The 14,746-nt window shown below is 47.8% G+C and overlaps 1 protein-coding gene across 4 annotated transcripts in view; it reads right to left on the bottom strand.

Annotated features, from left to right (window-relative positions):
- Positions 1-14,746, bottom strand: part of Ift140 (intraflagellar transport 140) — a 92,029-nt gene that overhangs the window by 46,851 nt on the left and 30,432 nt on the right. For all 4 annotated transcript variants that reach the window (XM_045161592.1, XM_045161593.1, XM_045161594.1 and 1 more), the window contains 6 exons: positions 13,244-13,447; positions 12,733-12,805; positions 9,395-9,486; positions 7,382-7,509; positions 6,892-7,009; positions 541-668 (listed from right to left, as the gene is read on the bottom strand). In XM_045161592.1, the coding sequence (XP_045017527.1) occupies positions 541-668; positions 6,892-7,009; positions 7,382-7,509; positions 9,395-9,486; positions 12,733-12,805; positions 13,244-13,447 (743 nt within the window). The remainder of the gene's footprint in view (positions 1-540; positions 669-6,891; positions 7,010-7,381; positions 7,510-9,394; positions 9,487-12,732; positions 12,806-13,243; positions 13,448-14,746) is intronic.

The raw sequence follows: 14,746 nt of genomic DNA, 5'->3' as shown, positions 1-14,746 counted from the left end.
CCTGAAGCAAGAGAAATGGGGCAGTTAGCTGGGAAGCAAAGACGGAGTGGAGAGTTGGGGCATCAACAGCGGTACAAAGCCAAGAGCACACGTAGAGGAAGGTGTCAGCGGAGGGTCTGATGAGACAGGCAGTATTCAGCATTCAGGGAGAGGCAGGGAGGACTTGGGGCAAATTGGACAAGAGGAGGTGAATCAGCTGGGGGCGGGGACCCGCTGGAGCTCACAAAAGTGGGGCTGGGTTCAGGCTGCACTTCAGTGTACAGCACCTGCTTCACATGTACCAGGCTCTGGGTTTGATCTCTAGCATCACAAACCAGCAAACAAACAAACAAAAAAAACTTAGCAAAATACCTTAACCTTCAGAGACCAAAGATTCAAATCTACCCCAACTGCCCCAGTGTCTGTTGAACTTCTGCTTTCACGACTAGTAACTGCTGTGAGGTCTTCTGAAGTTTGAAACACAACTTAACAACAATGTTCATAGAAGTTGGACAGTCAGAAAATATTGTTTTCAACAAAATCCCCCAGCAACAATCTTACTTAGTCTCTTGGTTATTAGAGTGCAGTGTTTCCATCTGATCAATCTGCCCAGTCTTGAAGTCTAAGATGGTCGCTGTATCCATTTCAACATCAAAGAAGCAGATTCTGGAATCAGGGCTATTGTCAGCCTAGGAAAGAGAAGGGAGGACAGCTCAAGGCGTGACCTGGGCCAGCACCGTGTAGCCTGTGCCTGCTGGGCCTACTCAGCATGTGCTTGAGGTAAACACACCTGCCACCAGCCACCTCAGCTTCCAGAATATCATACTGTCAGAATTCATAATTTGAACATTAACTGTAGCCCAATGTAATAATTTTTGAGTTACTACTTTATGATTACTAGAAAATTTTAAACAAATTCTAAAAATTCTGAGCTGCTCTCAGTTATTTAAAATATGTATTCATTTACTTATTCATTCATTTGTGTTACTGCCCACTGCAAACAAACACCAGACACATGCACCACTTTGCATCTAGCATTCCATGGGTACTGGGGAACTGAACCTGGGCTGGAAGGCTTTGCAAGCAAGTGCCTTAATCAGTGAGTGATCTCCCCATTTCTTTTTTAAAGTTTTTATTTTTATTTATTTATTAGAGAAAGAGGAGGGAGAGAGAGAAAAAATGGGTGCACCATGGCCTCTAGCCACTGCAAATGAACTGTAGATGCATGCACCACTTTGTGTGTTTGGCTTTATGTGGGTGCTGGGGGATCAAACTTGGGTCCTTAAGCTTTGCAAGCAAGCTCCTTAACTGCTGAGCCATCTATCCAGCACCCCATCTCTCCATTTCTGATGTCAGGGTCTTTTTTTCTTTTTTTTTGGTTTATCAAGGTAGGGTCTCACTCTGGCTCAGGCTGACCTGGAATCACTATGTAGTCTCAGGGTGACCTTGAACTCACTATGATCCTCCTACCTCTGCCTCTCAAGTGCTGGGATTGAAGGCGTGTGTCACCAGGACCGGCCCAGAGTGCCTATTTTTTTAAAAAATATTTTATTTATGTATAAGCAGAGAGAGAGACAGAGAGAAGAGACAGAGAAAATGAGCATACCAAGGATACCAGTCACTACATATGAACTTCAGAGGCATGTGCCAATTTCTGCATTGGGCTTTACGTGGGCACTGGGGAACTGAACTTGGGTTGCTGAGCTTCACAGGCAAGTGCAAGAGGCGGGGGGGGGGGGGGGGGGGGGGGGGTGTGTGTGAGTGCAATAGCCACTCCTGCTGCTATAAACAAATTCCAGATGCACGTGCCACTTTGTTCATTTGGCTTTACGTGGGCACTAGAGAACTGAACCTGAGCCATTATGCTTTGCTGGCAACCACCTTTAACTGCTGAGCTGTTTCTAAAGCCTCTAGATACCCTATTTTAAGAAAAAGAAATTTCAGCTGGGTGTGGTGGCACATGCCTTTAGTCCCAGCACTGGGGAGGTGGAGGTAGGAGGATGGCCGTGAGTTCAAGGCCACCCTGAGATCACATGGTGAATTCCAGGTCAGCCTGGGCTAGAGCAAGACCCTACCTTGAAAAACAAAAAATAAAGAAATAAAATAAAAAAATTTCAGTTCTCCTAAAAGGAGTCTTGGGACTATAAACAGTCACTGAAATATTACTTCATGGTAAGGAAGGAGGCAGAACACCCCGACCCACACCCTAGCCAGCTCGCCCAAGGGTCCTTCACATACCAATCTCGAAAACAGCACCTGGACATCACCCTTCACATGGGAAGTGCTCAGTAAGCAACAGAAAAAATGTGGGTCCCAGTTGTCACCCTGGGTTCTGGCTTAGCTGCTCTGGGTGGTCTGGACTCAACAGCAGACAAGCTGTCACAGTGATTCTGGCTGAGCTGCTCCCCCTTATGACGACACTGAGGGCTCCAGAGGACTTGGGCTCCCCTCTTCTCAGGGTTCCAATGCTCTCCAGGACGACTCAGCAGGGCCATCTTTCCAGGCCTCACGCTGCTGCCTACACACTTATAACCGCAGCGCGTCCTTTTTTCTTTTGTATATGCTCAGCACCACCACGGGGCTCTTTACTTTCTCCCGTAGCTCTAGTAAAGGTGCCGCTGGGGTCAGCGTGAGGGAACAAGTCTGGGCTGCAGCACGCACTGGCTGGTGCTGAGTCCACCATGATGACTGTGGAAATGGAACCCACCAAAAAACTGCAGTGTTCTGCCTGCAGGCACACTCACCACTCTGCATGCCCTTCACTTCAGCCCTTGCACTACTGTGTGCAGTCACACTCACCACTCTGCAGGTCCTTCACTTCAGCCCTTGCACTACTGTGTGCAGTCACACTCACCACTCTGCATGTCCTTCACTTCAGTCCTTGCACTACTGTGTGCAGTCACACTCACCACTCTGCAGGTCCTTCACTTTAGTCCTTGCTCTACTGTGTGCAGTCACACTCACCACTCTGTAGGTCCTTCACTTCAGCTTTTGCACTACTGTGTGCAGTCACACTCACCACTCTGCAGGTCCTTCACTTCAGTCCTTGCACTACTGTGTGCAGTCACACTCACCACTCTGCAGGTCCTTCACTTTAGTCCTTGCACTACTGCGTGCAGTCACACTCACCACTCTGCAGGTCCTTCACTTCAGCCCTTGCACTACTGTGTGCAGTCACACTCACCACTCTGCAGGTCCTTCACTTCCGCCCTTGCACTACTGTGTGCAGTCACACTCACCACTCTGCAGGTCCTTCACTTCAGCTTTTGCACTACTGTGTGCAGTCACACTCACCACTCTGCATGTCCCTTCACTTCAGTCCTTGCACTACTGTGTGCAGTCACACTCACCACTCTGCAGGTCTTTCACTTCAGTCCTTGCACTACTGTGTGCAGTCACACTCACCACTCTGCAGGTCCTTCACTTCAGCCCTTGCACTACTGTGTGCAGTCACACTCACCACTCTGCAGGTCCTTCACTTTAGTCCTTGCACTACTGTGTGCAGTCACACTCACCACTCTGCAGGTCCTTCACTTTAGTCCTTGCACTACTGTGTGCAGTCACACTCACCACTCTGCAGGTCCTTCACTTCAGTCCTTGCACTACTGTGTGCAGTCACACTCACCACTCTGCAGGTCCTTCACTTCAGTCCTTGCACTACTGTGTGCAGTCACACTCACCACTCTGCAGGTCCTTCATTTCAGTCCTTGCACTACTGTGTGCAGTCACACTCACCACTCTGCAGGCCCTTCACTTCAGCCCTTGCACTACCGTGTGCAGTCACACTCACCACTCTGCAGGTCCTTCACTTCAGCTCTTGCACTACCGTGTGCAGTCACACTCACCACTCTGCAGGTCCTTCACTTCAGCCCTTGCACTACTGTGTGCAGTCACACTCACCACTCTGCACGGCCTTCACTTCAGTCCTTGCACTACTGTGTGCAGTCACACTCACCACTCTGCAGGTCCTTCACTTCAGTCCTTGCACTACTGTGTACAGTCACACTCACCACTCTGCAGGTCCTTCATTTCAGTCCTTGCACTACTGTGTGCAGCCACACTCACCACTCTGCAGGTCCTTCACTTCAGCCCTTGCACTACTGTGTGCAGTCACACTCACCACTCTGCAGGCCCTTCACTTCAGCCCTTGCACTACTGTGTGCAGTCACACTCACCACTCTGCATGTCCTTCACTTCAGTCCTTGCACTACTGTGTGCAGTCACACTCACCACTCTGCAGGTCCTTCACTTCAGCCCTTGCACTACTGTGTGCAGTCACACTCACCACTCTGCAGGTCCTTCACTTTAGTCCTTGCACTACTGTGTGCAGTCACACTCACCACTCTGCAGGTCCTTCACTTTAGTCCTTGCACTACTGTGTGCAGTCACACTCACCACTCTGCAGGTCCTTCACTTCAGCTTTTGCACTACTGTGTGCAGTCACACTCACCACTCTGCAGGTCCTTCACTTCAGCCCTTGCACTACTGTGTGCAGTCACACTCACCACTCTGCAGGTCCTTCACTTCAGCCCTTGCACTACTGTGTGCAGTCACACTCACCACTCTGCACGGCCTTCACTTCAGTCCTTGCACTATTGTGTGCAGTCACACTCACCACTCTGCAGGTCCTTCACTTTAGTCCTTGCACTACTGTGTGCAGTCACACTCACCACTCTGTAGGTCCTTCACTTCAGCTTTTGCACTACTGTGTGCAGTCACACTCACCACTCTGCAGGTCCTTCACTTCAGCCCTTGCACTACTGTGTGCAGTCACACTCACCACTCTGCAGGTCCTTCACTTCAGCCCTTGCACTACTGTGTGCAGTCACACTCACCACTCTGCACGGCCTTCACTTCAGTCCTTGCACTATTGTGTGCAGTCACACTCACCACTCTGCACAGCCTTCACTTCAGTCCTTGCACTATTGTGTGCATACACACACAAGAGATACCTAGGGGAGGGAACCAGCTAGGATCCACTCTCCTTCAATGCCCACCAGTGTCTGACTGGGTCCTGGAGTTCATCCACATCAGTTTTAGACAACCCAGTGGGCTCAATATGGAAGGAAGCCAGCTTTGAGTTTCTCATGGCCATAAAACAGTGAAAGTACTACACATGTCCAGAACTCTAGGAAGCCATGGAAAACTTGATTCTAACAGGTATTAAAATGGTAAATTGGATATAAGCCCTTTAAAGAGGAACAGCAAGAAAACAAATATTTTCCAAATGTTTGGAAGCAATTGTAGCTTTAGCAGTTGTGGAAAGAAATGACAAAGCAGAAATATCTCTCTCTCTCTTTTGATTTTTTTTTTTTGTTGTAAAGTGTCACTCTACCTCTGGCTGACCTGGAATTCACTCTGTAGTCTCAGGCTGGCCTTGAACTCACAGTGATCCTCCCACTTCTGCCTCCTGAGTGCTGGGATTAAAGACGTGCGCCACCATGCCTGACTCCAAGGTGGAACTTTTTGTTGTTGTTGTTGTTTTGTTTATTTTGGTAGGGCTTCACTGTAGCCCAGGCTCTCCTGGAATTCATTATGTAGTGTCAGGATGGCCTTGAACTCATGGGGATCACCCTACCTCTGCCTCCCAAGTGCTGGGATTAAAGGCGTGTGCCACCACACCTGGCTGCAAAGTAGAATTCTTAATAGGTCCTTTTATCTTTGTGTGTTGGGATCACAGATGCATGTGCTGCTTGCACCTGGCTTCACGCAGGTACTAGGGATAGGATGGCCAGTCCACAGCTTGTGTAGCAGGTACCTTTAACCTTGAGCCATCTCTTCATTCCCTGCCTGTCTGATTTTTTTTTTTAAGACAGAATATAGGGAATGAAAATACTTAGTAGCAGAGGCCAGTAAGATAAAAAGGAGACATAAAGGGAAGAGAAAGGAAGGGAGGAGGGTACTTAATAGGTTGATATTGTATATATGTAAGTACAGTGACTGAGATGGGGAGGTAATATGATGGAGAATGGAATTTCAAAGGGGACAGTGTGGGGGGGGGGAGGGAATTTCTGTGGGATTTTTTTTATACTCATGGAAAATGCTAATAAAATTTTTTTTTTTTAAAGTGAATATCGACATCACCCTCTCTGTGACGAGGCCACACCAAGGTCGGCCTGCAAACCTTGGAGCTTCGTCCTTCCTTTCCACCACTGAGGCAGATGTGAGGGGCTCCATGACAGCCTCCTCAGGAACCATCCCAATCTCCCCCTCAGTACACTCACTGTTGCTCTGTCCTCTCCCTACATGGCACACTCTTCCATTATAGCTTTCCCCAGGTTATGGGAAATCACTGGCTGCCTGCATTGGAGACTGATACCTGCCAACCCCAAGGCAGGTCCTGTCTGGTAGTTTGACTGATAGCCTCTATCTGCAGGACCTCCCTGGGCAGCTGACACTCCAAGAACAACCAGCAAGCACCTCATGAAGCATCCCACCAACACTGGTGGGTGGAGGGAACCAAGTAAGTCCACAGTGGGCCACGATGCCACCCTCCACTGGCTGCCAAGGACTGTCCTTCACATCACAGTTAATTGTTTAGCAAGCTTAAAGGCATACCTGGCCACAGTCCTCATCACTTCTTCTTGTGCCCAAGAAGAGTTCAGCTGGGTGATAGAGGAAACAGACAGGAAAGATGGGGTAAGAGCTACCTGAGAAAGACACACTGTGTCTAAAAGAAAAGAAAACCAGGAAAAGATGGATGGTGTAAGCAGGTGGGGAGAAAGAACAGAGAGTGTGCAAGACAGAGGTACCCAGAGATGACTGGGGAGAAGGTAGGAGATGAAACAAGGAGGAGCTGGTCAGAGTCTTGGTCTCAAAGACCCAGAAGACCCCCTGGGCAGAGTGCAGCCAGAGCAGAGGTCAGGGGCCACCGTGGCCCTAGAGAAACAAGCCACGGGGTGTTGGCCTCACCTTGCTGAGGAGGATGCTGATCTTGTTCCCGTTGGCGTTGCACCTGAGAGAAGCAATGCCGCCCACCCCAGGGACCAATTCGGCTAAGTTCTTGCAGTTGCAGTGCACCTTCGCCTCCCTGTAAGAAAAGGAGAGGGAGGCCTCAGTGCCGGGCAGAGGACCTCCCCAGTGCCCATCTGCTGCCCATCGGCCCTTGGCAGGTCACAGAAGGGGCCAGTTTCTCTGACTGCTGAAAGCTCAGTTGGCAGTGAGCTCTGCTCAGACTGCGCTTTTTACCCTGTGCACATGAACCCTGACACAGGAAAAAATAAAACAAACAAAAGAGAAGACCACTCCTAAATTGAAAACAAAAAACAAAAACAAGCAAACCAGGAGGCATATGAATATTGAGATGAGAATCTAAGATTTCTGGTTTTGTTCCTACTTTCTTCCCACCATGTTGTCTCCTAATTAAAAAAATGCAATACTTCTATTTGGATGAGAACTGTACCTTCGGGAAAGATCAAAGCTTTTAAAGTGAGCCAAATCTGTCCCTACAACCAGGAAAGTCCCACAGATGTCCAAGAAACAGGGGCTCCCTTCGGTCTCCGAGAACAGCAGGAGTTGTTTGACAGTCCCCTGGGGAAAGAGGAAGAGGTTTAGGATTGTTTTTCCATGACTCTCTGTTTCTGTTTTGTGTTTCAAGGCAGAGTCTCTCTCTAGCTCAGGCTGACCTGGAATTCACTCTGAGTCTCAGGGTGGCCTCAAACTCTTGCCACTCCTCCTACCTCTGCCTCCCGAGTGCTGGGATTAAAGGCGAGTGACACCACGCCCGGCCAGCGGTTTCTGTTGCTGAATGCTATGCATGCTCACTCTAGTGCATGTTTGCTGATGGGTGAGCAGGCACCAAGCACTGTGCTGCGGCTAGTGTCACAGGAAGATGGGGACCTGCCCTCAGAACAGCCTTGGTGTTGCAGGCCTGGAGGTAGTAGTCAGATCAGTAAGTAAAGATACAAAGGATTCTCAGCTGAGAAGTGTTCTGTGGGCACACACAGATACTGGAAATAGCACAGGTTAGTTTGTTTTTGGAGGGGATCTTTCTGCAGAAGGCACTGTGTAAAGCCCCAGTGACATTTTTTATGCTGTCAACATTGGCTGCACGGTCAGCTGGGTGGGGAGGCGGGAGGTGAGGAGAGGAGGTGCTGGCCACATTCTGAGTACATCTGTTTATGAACGAGAATTCACAGAGCTGTACATTTACTCCAGCACGTTCCATGCTTTCTGCGTCGTGTGCTTCCTGCTCTACTTCTGGAGTTTCCAGTTCACACACACTACAGCAGTCTGTGTCTACAGAGGGAGCACCCCACTTCTGCTTGCAGCCTTTCTCACTCATGACTCGTGGCCTGAACCAGATCTTCAAAGCTTAGGGCCCCACCCTCTTTCACCAACTACCCAGGCTTCCTTGTACACTGGCACAGAAGTCATGTTCTATGGAAAACCAACACAAAACCAGAAAGAAGCAAAACAAACTGTCCTACTCTATCTGGCATCAGTCCCTCACTGTCTTCAGTTGTGTCCCTCACAACTGGCCCATCAGCGTCCTGCCTCGTTTCCATCCACTCAGGCCCTGGCTTTAGACTTGACCACGTGGGCCCCCACACCACAGTCCCCTCCTTGGTACTTTGCCTGTATAGGAGAGTGAAAAGTGGGCAGGGTAATAATGCAGAGATCTAGCAGATACAACATTTTTTGTTTGTTTGTTAGTTTTTTTTGAGGTAAGGTCTCACTCCAGCCAAGGCTGATCTGGAATTCACGACATAGTCTCTAACTCACAGTGTCCTCCTACCTCTGCCTACTGAGTGCTGGGATTAAAGGCGTGTGTCACCACGCCAGGCAGGCATAGCATTTGAAGGCACCTTATCACTGACACAGATGCTAAAAGGGCCATGCATATCTGCCTCCCCAGGGAGGTTTCTGGAAGGGCATGCCAGACACTCAATGAGAAATGAGAGACATCAACAGTATTTCCAATAGTATTTCTTCACTGGCCACAACCAATAACATGCTTTCTGTAACTTAAAAAATTGGCGTATGGCCAGGTGTTGTGGTGCACGCCTTTAATCCCAGCACTTGGGAGGCAGAGGTAGGATGATCACCAAGAGTTCGAGGCCACCCTAAGACTTCAGAGTGAATTCCAGGTCAGCCTGGTCTACAGTGAGACCCTACCTTGGAAAACCAATAAATAAATAAAATAAATATAGCACTTTAGGGCTGGGGTGATGGTTTAGCAATTAAGTCCTTGCCTGCAAAGCCAAAGGATCTAGGTTCGATTCCCCATGACCCATATAAGCCAGATGCACATGGTGGCACAGGCATCTGGAGTTCGTTTGCAGTGGCTGGAGGCCCTGGTGTACCCATTCTCTCTTTCTCGAATAATAAATAAATAAATTTTAAAATAGCGCTTTAAATTCAGCCTTCTCTTTCTTTATCATCACAGTCCACTTGCTGCACAATAGCCACTTACCTGCCAGGTCCGAACCTGAACTCGGTTTGGCTCCACTGTGTAAACACTTTCCTCGTGCATTGCTAACACTGGGGATTCACACAGGAAGGTTCCTGAAATGAAAGATGAGAATAAGAACAGCAGCAGTGGATGCTCCCTAGTCAGCTTGGTGGCTCTGTAAAGGTGTAATATATATATAATATAGTGTGTGTGTGTGTGTGTGTGTGTGTGTGTGTGTGTGTGTGTGTATATATATATATATATAATACATATAAATAAATAAACACACATATATATATACTTTTGGTTTTTCAAAGTAGGGTCTCACTGTAGCTCAGACTGACCTGGAATTTACCATGTACTATCAGGCTGGCCTAGAACTCACTGTGACCCTCCTAACTCTGCCTCCCAAGTGCTGGGATTAAAGGTGTACAACACTTGGCCTCTTACCTGAATTTTTCTGATGAGCAAAATGCAGTATCAGAATAAAAGAGAAAAAATAAAACAGCACAAAATACTAATGATGTAAAGGGCACATGCCTTTAATTCCAGTACTTGAGAGTCAGAGGTAGAAGGAATGCCATAAGTTTGAAGCCAGCCTGAGACTACATAGTGAATTCCAGGCCAGCCTGCGCTAGAGTGAGACCCTACCTCAGAAAAAGAAAGAAAAAAAGAAGGCAAAAGATAAAATTAAAGGAAAGGGCTGGAGAGATGACTTAGCGGTTAAGCGCTTGCCTATGAAGCCTAAGGACCCTGATTCGAGGATTGGTTCCCCAGGACCCACGTTAGCCAGATGCACAAGGGGGCACACGTGTCTGGAGTTCATTTGCAGTGGCTGGAAGCCCTGGTGCGCCCATTCTCTCTCTCTTACTCTATCTATCTTTCTCTCTGTGTCTGTCACTCTCAAATAAATAAATAAAAAACGAACAAGAAATATTTAAGATTAAAGGAAAGGCAGCTTTGAGCACAGGGAACTGGGCTGGTTCCAGTGGGCCTGCCCACCCACCCTGTTCTCTCCTCAACCCTCCTGTCCTTCCAGCCAGTGGTGGCATGCTCAACAGCACAGCATTTTGACAGCATGGCCTTTGGACAAGCACCCATCACGTTACGAGGACTTTGGAGGCTTAATGCCCTGATCAAGGGGGCTAATGAGCTTATTATTCAAGGCGTGATGAGGCACGTGAAACAGACGACATTGCAGCACTCACTGTGTTGTTATGGGGACAAGTGCCCTTGGAATTCACACGAGGAAGGGAGGAGGAGGTACACGAATGATCACACAGGACGGGCAAAGTGTGATAAATGTTATGGAGCAGAGAACTTCACACACGTGTGAAGGAAGAAAGAAAGGAGTGAGTGGGAAAGTTATGAGTGAGGCGATGACTGGTGGAAACATCCTGGAGTGGCAAAACAGTCCAGGAGGGGGTCATCCTTGGGACAGCATAACAGCCAGTCTCCTGAGAGGTAAGAGAACTCAGAGGCGAGGATAAATGAGGAGTGGACTAGGAATTTTGGTAGGGTTAGAATGGTGACTGAAGACCCGTGCTCCAAACCCTAAGGGCTTGACAGCCCTGCCATACATGACAATGGCTGCTGAGATCTCAATGGAAAGGGTTCCCTGTACTGTCCTGGCAGACTGTAAAAGCAGTCCCAAGTGTCACTGTGAGAAAGAGGTTTCAAATAGGGTCAGTGTGACACAGAACCAAAGACTGGAGCTCTGTGACCACAAGCCAAGGGCTATGGCAGCAAGCAGAAGTTGAAAGAAGCAAGGAATGGGTTTTTCCCTTGAAGACTCATGGGAAATGTGGCCCTGCTTGATGGATTTTAGATTTCTGGTTTTAAAAACTGTGAAATATGCTTGGAGAAAAGGCTCAGCGGTTAAAGTGCTTGCCTGCGAAGCCTAAGGACCCAGGTTCATTTCCCCAGGACCCACAAAAGCCAGATGCCCAAGGTGGTGCATGTGTCTGGAGTTTATTTGCAGTGGCTAGAGGCCCTGTCCTGCCCTCTCTATATATCTGCCTCTTTCTTTCTCTCAAATAAAACAAACAAATAAATAAAATACTTTTTAAAACCTGTGAGATAATTTTTTATTTTTTAAAATTATTTTTGTTTATTTATTTGAGAGTGACAGACAAAGAGAAAGAGGCAGATATAGAGAGAGAATGGGGAACCAGGGCCTCCAGCCACTGCAAACGAACTCCAGATGCATGGGCCCCCTTGGTCATCTGGCTAACGTGGGTCCTGGGGAATCAAGCCTCAAACCAGGCTTAGGCTTCACAGGCAAGCACTTAACCACTAAGCCATCTCTCCAGCCCTTTATTTTTAATTTTTTTTACTTTTATTTGCTAGGAGGGAGGGAGAGAGAGAATGGGAGCGCCAAGTCCTCTTGCTGCTGGAAACAAACTTCAGATGCATGTGCCACTCTGTGTATCTGGCTTTATGTGGGTCCTGGGGAATCCAACCCAGGCAGACTTTACAAGCAAGTGCCTTGCCTACTGAGCCATTGCTGCAGCCCGTAATTTTTTTTTTCTAATTTTATTCATTTATTTATTTGAGGTAGGGTCTCACTTTAGCTCAGGCTGACCTGGAATTCACCATGTAGTTTCAGGGTGGCCTTGAACTCACAGTGATCCTTGTACCTTTGCTTCCTGAGTGCTGGGATTAAAGGCGTGTGCCACCATGCCTTTTTTTTTTTTTTTTTTTTTTAAGATTTTCACTGTATCCTAGGCTGGCTTCAAACTCAAAATTAACCTCTTACCTCAGCTTCTCTCCCAAGTGCTGGGATTAAAGGCCTGTGCCACCACGCCCAGTCAATTTCTGTGGTTCTTAAGCCACCAAGTATGTGACAATTTCTTATAGCAGCTCCAGGAAATTCAGATAAGTATATGGAGAGTGGAGGATGAAGATACTAAATTTGGAGAGATCAATGAGGTGTAGAGATTGATGGGTTGTCAGAACAGATCCACCTGAGACCCTCAGAAGCTGGCCCTGGGCACCTGGGACTAGAATAATTTCAGAGGATGGGTGTGCAGCATCCACCTCCCTTGCTTGTGTTCATGCAGCCTACGTCTGAGCCATTTAGAAGCCTGGGAGCTCAAGAGGGTTTGTTGACCTAGGGTCTCACCACACTGCTCAACCACCCTGACCACTTCATAAGATGCCGTCCAGGAGGGCTTGTGGATTCAGGATCTCCACTCACTTCTCAACTACCTTGACTGTCTCCTAGGATGGGGCTGGAGCTAAAGCACTGGCTCTGGACAAGAGCCACCAAGCTGACATGGGTGTCTTGCCAGACCTGTGCCAAGAGGTGAGGCAACAGAGGGGCTATGAAACCCATGTGGGCGTGAAAAGACTCCAACCTGCATTCCTTAAGATGGATCCTGAAGGCTCAAAGATCGCCACCTGCTTTCCATTCCAGACAGCCACAGCATCCTAAAATAAACATGGATGTCCAAAAGCAAAAGTCAGGAAGAATGATACAGACTGCACGCCCACAACACACTCCCAAGGCCTGCTCTCAAGTAGATAGATAGATAGATAGATAGATAGATAGATAGATAGATAGATAGATGATAAATAGATAGATGGATCAATCTCGAAGCCTGCTCTCTTCCTTCATCACTGAGTATTGTCCAACACTAGGTCACTGAGTCCTCCGTGGTGCAAGTTAGGACTGCTTTGCATGTTATGTGAAATGTTTGTGAGTTTTCTTTTGTCTTAAGATTAGGACACACGGACATGCAGGGAGTAAGATAATCAGGATGAAGATGAGAGTGGCCCAAGCTGCTGTCCAGACCCCTTGCTGTCTGAATTATCCCAACAAATGAGCAGATCTTTCATCTAACCCCACAGGTTGTGCTTAGCAGTCACCTTGGTGACGAACACTCCACTGATGTGCATGTCTGTGCGCAGGCTGTGTGTACCCCCCGTGGACAGGAAGGACACATTGACTAAGCTCGGAGAGATCTGCACAGCGGCCACCTGCTGGTACAAGTGCGATGACATGGCTTGCTCACTGAGGATGGACACCGAGTTGATGCTGCGCACTGCCAAGAGGTTCTTCCTGGAGCCCCACTTCAGTCCCGAATGAGGAACAGTCAAATGCAAAAATAAAACGGATATAAGGTCAGGGATCATAGACACACGTGTTTCATATGAGGGTAGAAACCATTTCTGAAGACCATTTCTTAGTACTTAACATTTAAAAAATATTTTTATTTACTTGTATGTGTATGTGGGTGTCAGGGCTTCTTATCACTGCAAATGAGTGTGAAACACATGTACCACTTTTGACATCTGCGGAAATGTGGGTTCTGGAGATCTGAACTCAGGCCAGTAGGCTTTGTAAGCAAGAACCTTTAACCACTGGGCTATCTTCCTAGTTCTAAAACATTTTTAAATTATTTATTTATGAAAGTCAGAACGTACATGAGACAGTGAGTTAAACTTCAGATATATGTGCCACTTTGTGCATTTGGTTTTACATGGGTTCTGGGGGATTAAACCTGGGCCAGCAGACTTTGCAAGCAAGTGCTTTAACCACTGAGCCATCTCCCAAGCTCCCTAATTTTTAAAAATTTTTTTAAATTACTTATTTATTTATTTGAGAGTGACAGACACAGAGAGAAAGACAGATAGAGGGAGAGAGAGAGAATGGGCGCGCCAGGGCTTCCAGCCTCTGCAAACGAACTCCAGACGCGTGCGCCCCCTTGTGCATCTGGCTAACGTGGGACCTGGGGAACCGAGCCTCGAACAACCGGGGTTCTTAGGCTTCACAGGCAAGCGCTTAACCGCTAAGCCATCTCTCCAGCCCTTTTAAATTTTTTAAAAAATTTATTTATTTTCTGGGTGTGGTGGAGTGTGCCTTTAATCCCAGCACTCGGGAAGCAGAGGTAGTAGGATTGAAGTGAGTTTAAGACCACCCTGAAACTACATAGTGAATTAGATGTCAGTCTCTGAAAACCAAGCTTTTTGTTTCTTTGTCTGTTTTTCAAGGTAGGGTTTCACTCTAGCTCAGGCTGACCTGGAATTCACTATGTAGTCTCAGGGTGGCCTGGAACTCACGGTGATTCTCCTACCCTTGCCTCCTGATTCCTGGGATTAAAGGCATGCACCACCACGCCTGGATAAAAGCAATTTTTTTGAGGCATGCCCAACAGACTGGCCTTTTTTTTTTTTTTTTTAATGTGAGAGAGCCTGAGAGAGAGACAGAGAGGAAGACAGAATTGGTGCATAAGGGCGTCAAGCCACTGTAATCTAACTCCAGATGTGTGTGCCACCTTGTGCACTTGCATCACCTGGTGCGTCTGGCTTACGTGGGGCTCAGAGAGTTGAACATGGATCCTTAGGCTTCACAGGCAAGTGCCTTAACTG

The sequence above is a fragment of the Jaculus jaculus genome, chromosome 11 (genome assembly GCF_020740685.1).
Source record: "Jaculus jaculus isolate mJacJac1 chromosome 11, mJacJac1.mat.Y.cur, whole genome shotgun sequence".
NCBI lineage: Eukaryota > Metazoa > Chordata > Mammalia > Rodentia > Dipodidae > Jaculus > Jaculus jaculus.
Note: the sequence above shows the minus strand (reverse complement) of the source record. Positions and strands in the feature narration are given on the sequence as shown.